This window comes from Mauremys mutica, chromosome 3 (assembly GCF_020497125.1).
Source record: "Mauremys mutica isolate MM-2020 ecotype Southern chromosome 3, ASM2049712v1, whole genome shotgun sequence".
In the NCBI taxonomy this organism is placed as follows: domain Eukaryota; kingdom Metazoa; phylum Chordata; order Testudines; family Geoemydidae; genus Mauremys; species Mauremys mutica.
In genome coordinates, this window is record NC_059074.1 from 149488421 (window position 1) to 149502842 (window position 14422).

The 14422-nt window shown below is 42.4% G+C and overlaps 1 protein-coding gene across 2 annotated transcripts in view; it reads right to left on the minus strand.

Moving 5' to 3' along the window:
* Window positions 1-463: 463 nt before the first annotated feature.
* BTBD9 (BTB domain containing 9) overlaps window positions 464-14422 on the minus strand; it is a 304691-nt gene continuing 290732 nt past the window's right edge. For both annotated transcript variants that reach the window (XM_045010651.1, XM_045010650.1), the window contains exon 11: window positions 464-1171. In XM_045010651.1, the coding sequence (XP_044866586.1) occupies window positions 977-1171 (195 nt within the window). In that variant the 3' untranslated portion in view covers window positions 464-976. The remainder of the gene's footprint in view (window positions 1172-14422) is intronic.

Here is a 14422-nt window from a genome sequence, read left to right on the forward strand (position 1 = left end):
TTTAAATCCCTAGTTGAACACTGTAGTCTATTATTTTCTTTAAAAATTCTTTGACTGCAAATTCTCATTTTTGTATTGCTTAGTCTGATCAGCAGCATGTCAGCGGTCAGCTGTAATTTTGCTTTTCTAAACACAAACAACAAATTTGACAAATTACAATAATTTTTGTAGAAATTTAAGTAAAACTTGAAGAATCATATTTAAATTAAGCAGATAGTTATCTGCTTGTCAAATTGGAAGCTTGACTAGGAATTTCCCACTTGGAACATAGATAAAAAATGACAATTTTGTAACTCAACAATTCAAGTAAAGTCAGAATTAAATACAGCATCCATAAATTGATTTGTTTTTATCAGGAGGGGTTTTTCCTTGTCATACCAGGTGATATACATGCCTGTTACTTCCTTAATCTATTGTACTGTATGTACTATAGCTGAAAATAAGGGAAAAGTCGGACACCCAGTCAAAATGATTCAGAAAACAGCTTATAATTTACAAAGGAATATCGATTAAGAATAATTTAAAAAAATAAAAACAATCTATTTTCCATAGTGATGCCATAAAGATAAACATTCTATTTCCTAATAGGTGCCTTCAGGTAACAAATAATTAATTTATATTCCTTCCAGTCTACTGTTCATATGCCATTTTTGTATTCCAATGTGACTCTGCCTTTTATTTCCTTCCATTCTCCTTTCCTTGGTTAGATTAGAGAGGTAGGGTGTTAATGGGGGACTTGATATAGATTGAAGACCTATTTTATCCCCCCGGAGACCAGCCTGATTTGAACAAATTGAAGAGAGTGAAGCAGCCCCTTTGTGTCCTTGGAAAGCCTTTTACATTTCAGTATTTCCAGCTGCCAGGCATGGTCCACTTTGTTCACTGAGAGAACAAGAAAAAAGGTGCCTGTAGAAGAAGGTGGTGAATAATTTCATATAGCATCATAGAGACTGCAAAAGCTCCGTTCCACTCTCCTTTATGGTTGGTGAGCATGTGTACGTGAGGTGGATCCAGTGAGGGAGTGCAGAGAACTGGTGCTTGAGGCTCGAACTGGGCGAGAAACAATCTGTTGTGTGCCAGTGCCCAGTTCTGTTGTCACCACTTCCTCATTACCCTCTTCCTTGTGGGCATTGTTTTGTGCTGGACACTCAAAATGCACACAGTGAAACACCTGGGGAAAAAATGAAGAGATAAAGCAAAAAAATTAAAAGTAGCAAAAGTTGTAAACAGAACTAAATAACACCTTAAATGAAGCATGCAGGCAACATGCCAGGGCCAAAGGGCTGATCCAAGCTGGAATGTTTCATCATGGGGTTAACAGCCTGTGTTCAAAACCCACAACTGCTATGGTTGAAACAAATTCGAGTAACAGCTGTGTAGGGGGAGAAGGCCTTAGCTGATAAGCCTTTGTGTCTGGTAGCCTTTAGTTTGAGGTGCTGAGCCTGAATTCAGATAGATCGTTCCGAAGCATATGGGGACATTTTGGTGATTTGGAAAAATCCTTTAGTTTGCAAAGCAGCATATCTATAATCTAAAAGCCATCAAATGACAATGAAAATGACTTAATTAAACTCCAGAAAGGCTGAACATCCACATTATCTATGAATTAAAGTTAAATTGTAATACAGATGATGCTATCTCATGACTGCCCTCTACTGTATTAAGCAACACCTCAGCAGTTGCAATATTTTGCAGTACACAGAAATACAGGATTTGCCAGGTCCAAGGAGACCATTGCTTCATCAAATGCAGTATCTGCTTCAAATACCAGTCAACACTTGATGTTTCAAGATGCATCTGGATCATTGTGCAAGCAGTACATAGGGGAACTCCTTCCAAACCCTGCAGGTGATTAGCTTATGTCCTGAAACAGGAGGATTTGTCTTTCAACATTTTTCACCATATTTCCTAGGTTAGTATAGCTGCTTATAATGACACCTGTTCATGTAGCTATTCAGTGGGTCCTTAAAAATGGGTCCTAAACTGTTTGCTTCAATGATTTTCCCATGGCAGTGAATTCCACAGATTTACTACCAACTGTATAAAGCAGGGGTCAGCAACCTTTCAGAAGTGGTGTGCCGCGTCTTCATTTAATCACTCTAATTTAAGGTTTCGCGTGCCAGTAATACATTTTAATGTTTTTAGAAGATCTCTTTCTATAAGTCTATAATATATAACTAAACTATTGTTGCGTGTAAAGTAAATAAGGTTTTACAAATGTTTAAGAAGCTCCATTTAAAATTAAATTAAAACGCAGAGCCCCCCAGACTGGTGGCCAGGACCCGGGCAGTGTGAGTGCCACTGAAAATCTTCTTGTGTGCTGCCTTCGGCATGTGTGCCATAGGTTGCCTACTCCTGGTGTAAAGAAATCTTTCCTTCCATTAATTTTAAATTTGCTTCCAATAAATTTCATTGAGAGTCCTCTTGTTCTTCTGTCATGGCACTAGCTGAAGAGGGACACCTGCTCAGTTTTTACTAATCCATTCATTATTTTGTATGCTATCATGTTTCTTCTTATTCTCCTCTTAAACAGTCCAAAACTTTTAAATCTCATCTCATATCCACACAAACCTATTGAAACCTCTTTGAATCTTAGCTGTCCCTTCCCAGGCCTTTTAAGTTCAGCAACATCCTTTTTGAGGTCAGATGACCAAAACCAAACAAAGCACACAAAGTGTGGACAGATCATTGATTTATACAAGACCATTATAATATTATCTATTATTTTCTATCCTCTTTCTAATACAACCTAGAATCCTATTAGTCTTTTTCACTGTGACTGCACATTGAGCAGACATCTTCATTGAACTGTCTACAGTAACCCCTAGATCTTTTTCCTGAGAGTTGCTAGCTAATTTAGAAACCAACAGCGTGTACGAAACCAACAGAGCTTTATTCACAGTCATGTTCTTTGTAGCTCTCCTATTATAATTTCTTGTGTCTTTCTTGGTGCCAGAATTCTTGCAATTTTTTATGTAGTCTCCTCTGTTATTTTCTCTCCATTTCTAGGTGTGATATATATAACATGTTAGCTTCTTTTGTAGAGTCAACTAATCTCTGCATTTGCAATTGTGTTGCTGTGCTGTCTTTCATTAAATAGATTCCTCAAAGACTGTGATTACTTGCTAGGCTTTACAGTTTTGAAGGTAACAGCCACTGTCATTTTTCCAGCTTCCATGATAAGTATCAGAATTTAAGGAAATGGACTATAGCTGACCAATGCATCTTTATAGTACACTGCTTTCCTAGCAAGGTGGTGTGGTCAAAATGGGTAGGGTACAGGTCTGGAAATCAAGACACTCCATGCTCCCACAATGTCTATGCAAATAGTGTTTCTCATCTAAAATGTCATCTTATATTTATATAGTGATGCATCTTTTTATACAGTAGCTATTACTAACCATTAGCTGATATCAGTGTATAAAATCAGAAAAACTTGGCTCCTAAATTATACCTTTCATTGTTACCATTTCTTTTTCATACCAGGCTATAATGTTCACCTCAGAAGGTGCGACGTTGACACTACTGTGGACTCAAGAGGTGTTTTATCATTGTTTCACTTTAACATATATAGAGCAGTGCTGCTGAAAGGGAGAGAGGATTCAGAAGAAAAGTTCTGGATGTATCAATTCCACTCAGTATTTGATTTATATATGTAACCACAGTTAAAGTAAAACAAACAATGATGCATGTGTTTCTTTATAAAAGCAGGAACCAAGAACTCAGTATTATCTGCTAATCTGGGGATTTCTTGTGCTTCTCTTGGGAAATTTGATGAAGTTCTGGCATCCAAACAAGGAGAGCCAAACCCCCTCTACATTTGTTTGAGGACAAGAGGCCTCCCCCAGCAGAAAGACTTTGAAGCACCTTTCTATGACCACTAAAGCTGAAGGGGAAAAAGAAGATACAAATGGCACTTGTCTATCAGGGACATCATCCAAAATTGTCAGTCACATTAAACCAATGACAAAAAGACCTGAGGAGAACAAATATTATTTTTTCTTATTTATAAAAAAAATAGAAGGACTGAAAAGTACAAGGAAAAAAGCCAATGAAAACTTTTTGTACTGAAATATACAAAAAAACAATATCTCATCTGAAACCTGTGGCCTTCAATTTTGTCAACAAATGGAAAACACAGGAATGGACAGAAGAGTTTATAATAATTAAATAAAAACATTTACAAAATGACTCAATGTCAAAGGACTCTCCCAACTACAAAAAACACTCAACCATTCACTGCCATCCTGAGAAAAGTGTGGAAAAAATACAGATCATGCTCTAAAAGTCATAAAAGCCAGGCTCTGACAGACCAAGTAGGAAAGAACATCCTAGAGTTGAGGACTCCTCACTGAGAACAGGCCCATTTTGTTTAAAATTACACTGTTTCAATCAAGAAGTCTATTATTTATGGGCAAATAAATCTGATCATCTGAAAAAGAATCATACACAAGTGGCATGTGCCCAGATTAATTTCAAAGCATGTGCCCAGATTAATTTCCTATGTAACTTAGATAAAAAATCCTGAAGGAATAAAAGGAAAGGAGCAGAATAAATTATGGCTTGAATATAAATACGATAAAGGCAGGAAGTGACTGGTAAGAATTTGCCAAAAAGCATCTGATCTGAATGATTAAAGGGATAAGGAAGTCATGTAACAAATCAAAATAGAGTTGTGAAAAGAACAGAGCAGTAACAATGAGACAGTCCTGTATATCAATAATCTAAACAAACTGGAACACATTAAACAGAAGGAACAAACTGAGTAACACATTTATAGACACTGTGATAAGAAGAGCTTAGGTGTGGCATGTTATGTAAAGGAAGGAAGTAGGGACCCAATTCACTCTGTGAAGTCAATGGGAGCTTGGCCATCAGACTTCAAAGGGAAAAGAACACAACCCTTTAAGAAGAGCAGTCATTGACTTCTGAGTAATAAAAGGACATGATAAAAACAGAATAACAAATTTTGGAAGAATATGGGAAAAGGCTGGGTGAAATGGGATCAAATAAAAAAAGGAAGACCAGAGGAGAAATGGGAAGTTTCAAAAATATATTAATGTATGCCTGCCATCTAGTGATTAGCACAGTAAGAGTAGAAGAAAAATGAAAACACGAATGAACATGGTGGTATAAAATAAAATCAAGACTAAAGGAAGAGACACGAAGTAGGTGAGATATACAACATCAAGTTCAAAAGAGGATTACAAAATGAAATTAGGGGAGAGAGGAAAATGGAGGTAGAGAATACAAGAAACTTTTAATAAGAAGTTAAGATAAATGAATGGAAGAGCAATTCTAAGTACATCAGGAACAAGAGGTCAGTGAAGAAGGCATTAGGGCCTCCAAGAGACAGCATTAGGGGAATTTGACAGAAGTAGTAAATTCTGCTAAAATTTAATGAATTAATTGCCTTTGAGAGCCAGAAGTAGACACACGTTTCCCAGAGGAAGCAGATACAATGCTGAAGGAAATCAGAATCATGCTAAATAGGTAATTAAAACAAAATAAAACATCCAAAGAGTAAAAAAAAAACACTTTACAGTCACATGCTTATCAAGACCAAAACTCCAAAGGAAATGGCAAATATTAACGTTCTTCAGACATATCGCAAATCTTTTGGAAACAGGGAAGGTAGTGGCCGACTGGAGGGAAGCTTATGTAATACCTATTATTAAGCAGGAATCAGATTCTTTATCTTTTAAGACACCCTTACTCAACATATGCAGGTGGCAGCCTGTCTTGTACCAGGCTGCAATTCAAATTAGATTATTCTTGAGCTCATGAAAAGTTGTATATCTTTGTATTTTGTGCAACATTTTTTTACTTAATGCTTACTAATACATAGCATTTTACGTTTTTAAAACACTTTATAAGCACTAACTAGGTAATAATCCTTACACACCTACCTCACAAGGATGTATTACTCACCCACTTTACAGATGAGGAAAACAGGAAGGAAGAGAGTAACTTGCCCAAAGCCACACAACATGGAAAGGGTAACACTGGGATTAGAACACATGGAATGAACTCCCAGACCTACTGAAATCAATGGCAGTTTTGCCACTGACTTCCATGGGACCAGAATTTCATCTACCGGCTCTTGGCTCCTGTCAGGAATAAAGAATCCCAGCCTGCTTGCCTGCCAGATTAACTCCCAGGCAGTCTAACCAGTGCAGCTGGGCGCCTGGGCCCCAAAAGAGCTTCCTGATTGGCCAAACCACCCGATTGGCTGAGGATATCAGCAGACATGCTCTTAAAACCAGCAGCAGCAGCAGCAGGAGGGCACTAGCTGCTCAATGCATTCACTCACAGCTGTAATCGCTCCTGAGCCTGATTGTTTTGGCCCTGCTCCTGCCATGGACTCAGCCTCGCCTCGCTCCAGGTAATCTGGCTCTGACCCTCAGCTCCAATTTCTGGCCTGACTCTTGCTGCAACAACCAGCCTTTACTGTCTATTTCACAGTGCCTAACTGTTTGATCAGTCCACCAAGAGGAACCCATCAGAGGAAAAGGGGTTCAGTTCTCTCTGGCTTAGATCCCACCATGACAAATGTTTTCCCATTGCAGATAATGGGCAGGGGCGGCTCCAGGCCCCAGCACGCCAAGCACGTGCTTGGGGCGGCAAGCCGCGGGGGGCACCCTGTGGGCGCCACAAGGACGGCAGGCAGGCTGCCTTCAGCGGCTTGCCTGCAGAGGGTCCGCTGGTCCCGCAGCTTCGGAGGAACTCCCACAGGCGTGCCTGCGGAGGGTCCGCTGGTCCTGAGGGAGGTCTGCCGAAGCCGCAGGACTAGCGGACCCTCCGCAGGCAAGCCGCCAAAGGCAGCCTGCCTGCTGTGCTTGGGGCAGCAAAATTCCTAGAGCCGCCCCTGATAATGGGTGCAGTGCAGGACCTGCAGGCTCAGATTGCTGCTTTGCAGGTGTAGAATGTGGCCTTGCAAGCACAAGCTGCACAACTTGCAGCTCCATCCCCTGCTCCACATGAACCAAAGATTCCATTGCTGGATAAATTCAACAGTGACTGTAGCAAATTCTGTGGATTTCTGAATCTGTGCTGGCTTCTGTTTCTGTTGCAACCAAGAACACTGACCAAGCCCAAGTAGAATTTATCATCAGCTTGCTGACTGAGGAGGCCCTGGCCTGGGCTTTCCAGTTCATGGAAAAATCTAGCCCGTTCTTGGGTCCATTTGAAAACTTTGTGAAAGCCATGGTGGTAATCTTTGATGACCCAAATCACGTATGCACAGCAGAGGCTGCGCTTCAAGTATTGCATCAATGGGGCTGATTGGTTGTCAAATTTGCAACAGAATTTCAGGGCCAGGTAGCAGGCACTGAATAGAAAGAGGCTTGCAGTGTTACCTCAGTGAAAAAAACCGAAGATGAACTGGCACAGATGGAGTCCTTGCCTGGCCTGGCCAATATAATCAAACTGTGCATTAAGAGTGATAACTGTCTGACGGAGCACTGCTAAGAGTGAAGCTCAGCCTCTTGTGGCCCGGTGGTTTCCCTAACCCCAGTTTGCTAACCACTGGCTTTGCCCCCACAGACTGACCCCATGCAAACTGACCATGCCCAGTCCTCCCTTTCCAAGGTTGAAGAAAAAAGAGACAGCAAAAATGGCAGGCTTATGCCTGTACTGCAGAGAACCAGGAGACTTCGCATTGGGCTGTCCTGCCCCAGCAAATACCATGTCTCAGCTCCAACAGAGGCATCTGGGCTGATGTTCTTCCCCTTCCTCGAGTACTCGATATTGATAGTTGTCTGTCAGTACTCTGGAAACAGCTAACCAGAACCCGACACATTTCCGACTCTCCCTCCAACTCTGACACACCACCATGACTGAAGTCCACCTGGAAGCGCTGGTGGATTTGAGTGCCTTCAGTAATTTCATGGACTTGGACTTTGCATGAGCGCATGCGATGCCCATCCAGTGTGAAAGCTCTCCATACTTGGTGGAGTGTATCAAAGGGACACATCTCTTGTAGGGCTTGGTTACCCACCAGACTGCCCCCTTGGAGATTACTATCCGAGCACCACACTCTTGGATTATCCTTGGCATGCTCTGGCTCGCCACCCACAATCTGCATATCCATTGTCAGGCAGGTGCAGTACATTTCAGCTCCCTGTACTGTCAGCAATCTTGTCTCCCAAAACACAGCCCTGGGCCAGAAGACCTCTGTACTCACTCTGCCTCCTCAAACAAAACTGAGGCCATTATTTCACAGGCAATCTCTGTACCATCCACATCCCTTCCTGCCACGTCGGTGATACCTGCTTAATACCAAGAATTTATAAGAAGAATGTGTACACCTTGCCACCTCATCCACTTATGACTGCTCCATTGATCTTTATCTGGAAGCAGAGATCTCTTTTGGTTACATCTACTCTCTTTCTGAAGCTACCTTCAAAAGAGACTTCAAAATGATTTCATCCATCCATCCATATCTCTGGCTGGGGCACTGATCTTCTTTGTAAAGAAGGAGGATGGATCTCTATGGCCCTGTTTGGAATACAGCGAGCTAAACAAGGTTATCAAACAGAATCGGTAACTCCTGTCCCCTATCAGGGAGTTCTTTCAATGACTTAGCTCGTCCATGGTCTTCACAAAGTTAGACCTCCATGGAGTTTATAACCTGATAAGGGTTAGGAAGATTGACGAGTGGAAGTCCACCTTCCATACCTGGAAGAGACATTTCAAATAACTAGTTATGCCATTTGGCCTGTGCAATTCCCTGAAAATCTTCTAGCATTTCATCAATGATATCTTCAGGGACATGCTACACTGTTTTGTAGTTATCTTACTTAATGATATCCACATCTTTTCAGAAAATTAGGCCCTTCACAATCATCATGTATGCAACTTCCTAGAGGGACTCTGTCAGAACTGTCTGCATGCTAAGCCTGAGAAGTGAGAGTTTGACCAAGATACAATTGAATTCCTCAGGTATATCGTCTGTCCCAAAGGGATAATCATGGATTAAAGAAAGGTGTGGCCATATGCAACTGGGCCTCACCAAAGGACTTCCATGGGGTACAGCAATGTGTGGGCTTTGCCAGTTTTCACAGGAAATTTATCAAGGGCTTTCCTAGTTTCGTCATACTATCATTGCCCTGCTAAGTAAGGGAGCCTGGTTCACCTGGCCCCCAGAAGCCCAATCCACCTTCAAGCAACTAAGAGAACTTCACTATGGCACCCATCTGACCCCACAAAACCATTTACAGTAGAGGCCGTGTCAAACTTTGCTCTGGATGCAGTGTTGTCCAAGCCAGCAGATGACTGCATCCCCATACCTTGTATTCACATAAACTAATTCATGTGGAAAGAAACTATGATATATGGGAAAAGGAGCTGATAGCCATAAAAGCAGCCTTCGAGGAATGGCACCATCTTCTAGAAGGGGCCAGGTTCCCTGTCCAGGTCCTCACAGATCACGAGAACCTGGAATACTTCTGGACAGTCAAGTATCAGGGGGTAGCCGTGTTAGTCTGTATCCACAAAAACAACAAGGAGTCCGGTGGCACCTTAAAGACTAACAGATTTATTTGGGCATAAGCTTTCGTGGGTAAAAAACCGTGAGGCAGGCACCTTACCCAATGAGCGGTCTGCTGGTCCCTCTTGTTTGCCTGGCTCAATTTCATAATTACCTGTCATCCAGTGCCAAAAAACCTGTCCTGCAAGGAAGAGTACCTTGATTCTGGCAGGGGAACTCCTTCAACAGTTCTTAAGGTGTCCAATTTTGTTAATGGGACAATAGACAACAACCTGATGCCTTCCATCTATTTCTTGTAGCCCAATGACACATTCACAGCTTAGATCTACCCATCCCTTGATGATGCCAGTACCCAACCTGTTGTAGAGTTTAGATTACAGGATGTTCTTATGTTCTTATGATGTCCTCTTCCAGAAAGGCTGTATTCATGTTCTGGCGGGACAGCTTAGGCTTTAAGACATGAATGACCACTTGTTGGTCACTTTGACAACTTCAAGACCTGGAACTTGGTGTCAAGGACTTTCTGGTGGCTGGGCATGCACACCTCTGTCAAAAAGTGATAAAACATCCAGCAATCTCGGTGCCTGAACCAAGAACCTATGCTTGAAACCACTTGCTCTTCTCCAGCCCCATCATATCCACTGTGGATCACCATGTCCTCAGACTTCATAGTGGAGCTGCCTTGCTCCCCATCTTTAAAAAAGGGAAGGAGGAGGATCCGGAGAACTACAGGCCAGTCAGCCTCACCTCAGTCCTGGAAAAATCATGGAGCAGGTCCTCAAGGAATCAATTCTGAAGCACTTAGAGGAGAAGAAAGTGATCAGGAATAGTCAGCATGGATTCACCAAGGGCAAGTCATGCCTGACTAACCTAATTGCCTTCTATGAGGAGACAACTGGCTCTGTGGATGAGGGGAAAGCAGTGGATGTGTTATTCCTTGACTTTAGCAAAGCTTTTGACACGGTCTCCCACAGTATTCTTGCCAGCAAGTTAAAGAAGTATGGGCTGGATGATTGGACTATAAGGTGGATAGAAAGCTGGCTAGATCGTCGGGCTCAACGGGTAGTGATCAACGGCTCCATGTCTAGTTGGCAGCCAGTTTCAAGTGGAGTGCCCCAAGGGTCGGTCCTGGGGCCAGTTTTGTTCAATATCTTCATTAATGATCTGGAGGATCGCGTGGACTGCACTCTCAGCAAGTTTGCAGATGACACTAAACTGGGAGGAGTGGTTGATACGCTGGAGGGTAGGGATAGGATACAGAGGGACCTAGACAAATTAGAGGACTGGGCCAAAAGAAACCTGATGAGGTTCAACAAGGACAAGTGCAGAGTCCTGCACTTAGGATGGAAGAATCCCATGCACTGTTACAGACTAGGGACCGAATGGCTAGGAAGCAGTTCTGCAGAAAAGGACCTAGGGGTTACAGTGGACGAGAAGCTAGATATGAGTCAACAGTGTGCCCTTGTTGCCAAGAAGGCTAATGGCATTTTGGGCTGTATAAGTATGGGCATTGTCAGCAGATCGAGGGATGTGATCATTCCCCTTTATTCGACATTGGTGAGGCCTCATCTGGAGTAGTGTGTCCAGTTTTGGGCCCCACACTACAAGAAGGATGTGGAAAAATTGGAAAGAGTCCAGCAGAGAGCAACAAAAATGATTAGGGGGCTGGAGCACATGACTTATGAGGAGAGACTGAGGGAACTGGGATTGTTTAGTCTGCAGAAGAGAAGGATGAGGAGGGATTTGATAGCTGCTTTCAACTACCTGAAAAGGGGTTCCAAAGAGGATGGATCTAGACTGTTCTCAGTGGTAGCAGATGACAGAACAAGGAGTAATGGTCTCAAGTTGCAGTGGGGAAGGTTTAGTTTGGATATTAGGAAAAACTTTTTTACTCAGAGAGTGGTGAAGCACTGGAATGGGTTACCTAGGGAGGTGGTGGAATCTCCTTCCTTAGAGGTTTTTAAGGTCAGGCTTGACAAAGCCCTGGCTGGGATGATTTAGTTGGGAATTGGTCCTGCTTTGAGCAGGGGGTTGGACTAGATGACCTCCTGAGGTCCCTTCCAACCCTGATATTCTATGAGTCTTTGCTCTCAGGGGTACATAACAATCTTGGTGGTGGTTGATCTTTTCATCAAGATGGCACAAATCATCCTGTTTTGTGCCATCCCCATTGCCCCAGAAATGGCTTGCTTTTTCCTAGAGAGTTTTTCATTACTACAGATTGCCAAGACCAGGGCCCTCAGTTAATCTCCGGTTTCTGGCAGGAGCTTCTAATGCTTCTGGGATAGAATGCCTCATCTCATCTATATACCATCTGCACACCAACTAGCAAATAGAACGGGTCAATCAGATCCTTGAACAATACCTTTGCTGCTTTTGAACTATCATCAAGATGACTGGGTTTCCCTTCTTCTCTATGCTGAATTTGTGTATGATAATGCCTCCACCCAACGAAGTCCCTTCTTTGCCAACAATAAATTTCATCTTTGTTTTCACCCAGATATCCCTGCAAAGTCTCTGGTACCTGCTGTGCAGATTTAACTTCCCACCTACGCCTAGTACACCAAGAATCGAAGGAACACCTGATATCTGCTAAGGAGGCTTAAACCCCACGCCACCAGGATTGCCAGGCTACCTCCACTCTTGCAATACACTACAAGGTTTGGCTACCCACTTGGAAACTTAGGTTAATGTGCCCGTTGGCTAAATTAGACCACCAGTATCTGGGTCCAGTTAAGATTCTGGAACAGGTCAATCCAGTCGCATTCAGGTTACAATTGTCTGAGTCCCTCGGGATCCACCCAGTGTTCCATGTCTCCTTCCTGAAGCCATATACTGAAAACCCGTTTCTGCCCTGGTCCACCTCACCACCCCCACCTATCACTGTCCAGGGGCAGGAAAAATATTTGGTTTGACAGATCCTTGACTCCCGACACATTAGAGGGAAACTCCAGTACTTAGTGGACAGGGAGGGTTATGGTCTGGATGAACGATCCTGGGAACAAGTGGAAAATATTCATGCCTTGGGCCAGCTTGCGGGAGTTTTACAAAATCTTTCCTGACAAGTCTGGCCCTGGTGCCCCTGGGAAACACCCTTCAAGGAGGAGATACTGTCAGGATTAAGGTCCTGCAGCTAGCCTGTTTACCTGTTAGCTTAACCCTCAGGCCGTTTAATGAGCACAGCTGGGCCCCAAGTGAACTGCTTGATTGGCTGAGGCAATCACCAGACCTACTCTTAAGACAAGTAGCAGGATGCTGGCTGCTCAAACATTTGCCCACAGTGGCAATAGTGCCTACACTTGCTTGTTCCCAGACTTGTTTCAGCCCAGTTCCTAGCCTTGCTTCACTCCAGCTAACCTAGCTCTGACCCTCAGCTTTGATTCCTGGCCTGACTCCTGCTCCAACCACTTGACACTACCCCTGCTCCAGCCAATAGGCCAGACAGCCCACATCTTGTTCTTAACAGTTCCCAGTCCTTTGTTCATTCTACTAGGTCATTCTGCTTCCTTAGTTTGTTGCATTAGTCTTGTACATCTACTTCAACACCATAAAATATAATCATTTTGCCATTTTTATATGTTTTCCAGTAACATGGAGTATGACTGCCAGTTCTGACGGTCTCATGTTCAGCAACATGCTGTTGAAAACCTTAAACCAGTCCTACTAACAATCTAGGAAAATCTAGGAACTATAGATTTGCAATATTAATCTTCACAATGGGGAAGAATAGAGGAAATGTGAATCAGAAAGAGAATATGAGAACACCTGGAAAGGTGTGAATTAATGAAGTGTGCATGCATTCACAGAAAGAAGATCATGTCAAACAAATACTATATTGTTTTAAAGAAATGAAATAGCTGATGGGGGCGGGGAAGGCAAGCAGTAATAATAATGGTTTTGGTCTTGAAGAAAAGTTTCTGATACAGTGCAACATGAAAGAGCCAGTTTAGGAAGAAAAGTTCAGAATGTGAGTGCTTAACATTTTCTTTCCTGATTTGTAACCATATGTAAAACACAGTACGCTAGTGGCTTTTATGAACTAAGAGGTTAAAATAAAAGAAAAAGGACCTGATTCTCATTTACACTAAGGCCCATTTATATTGGTCTGGAACCATAAAGTGGCCATAAAATGGATGTAAATCGTCTTAAATTTGGTCTTAAATATAATTTACTCCCATTTTAGGGCCACTTTACACTGTCAGAGCAGTGTAATAGAGCTGTAGTGTAAATTAATATTAAGTGCCAACAATTAAGGTATATCTAAATGGAGACAGTGCAAGGTAGATAGAGGAGGCTACTGGCTTAGAGGAATAATTTTGCACACTATCTGTGACTTAGACAATTCATTGCATTTCAGTAAATGCTGAGAAATTTAAGATATGAAACTCAGGAGAAAACCAAAAAAGATTACAACCTCAATGATCACTGAGGATGTGGGGTAGTAGACAATAACACTGTAGATCCTGTTGCATATGGCTTTACAAAATATAAAGCAGAGGGATCAAACACTATATAAATCAGAGGAAACTGCTTTAGTTTTTATTGAAGATACTATTGAGGCTACCTTTGGAATACTGTGCAATGTTCTGGCCATCTTACTATTAAAAAAAAAAAGTGATCACAGCTTAATACGAGTGAAGAGGCAGGCAATACAGAATTTAGATGGGATTCTTCTGAGCAGTTAATATATAGCAAAACAACCAAGCGGAGTGATAGGTGCAACGCATATAATATTGCTCTTGTAGAGTTTAACAGAAATAAAATAATTATTTGGCACAAAGTTTACTTTGGAATACAGTTCTTAATGCCAAAAGAGGAAATGACCTAAATGGGTACCATGCAGGGCCAGCTCCAGGCACCAGCGCAGCAAGCAGGTGCTTGGGGTGGCTAACGGAAGGGGGCAGCACTACTGACTCTTCGGCGGCAAGTCCC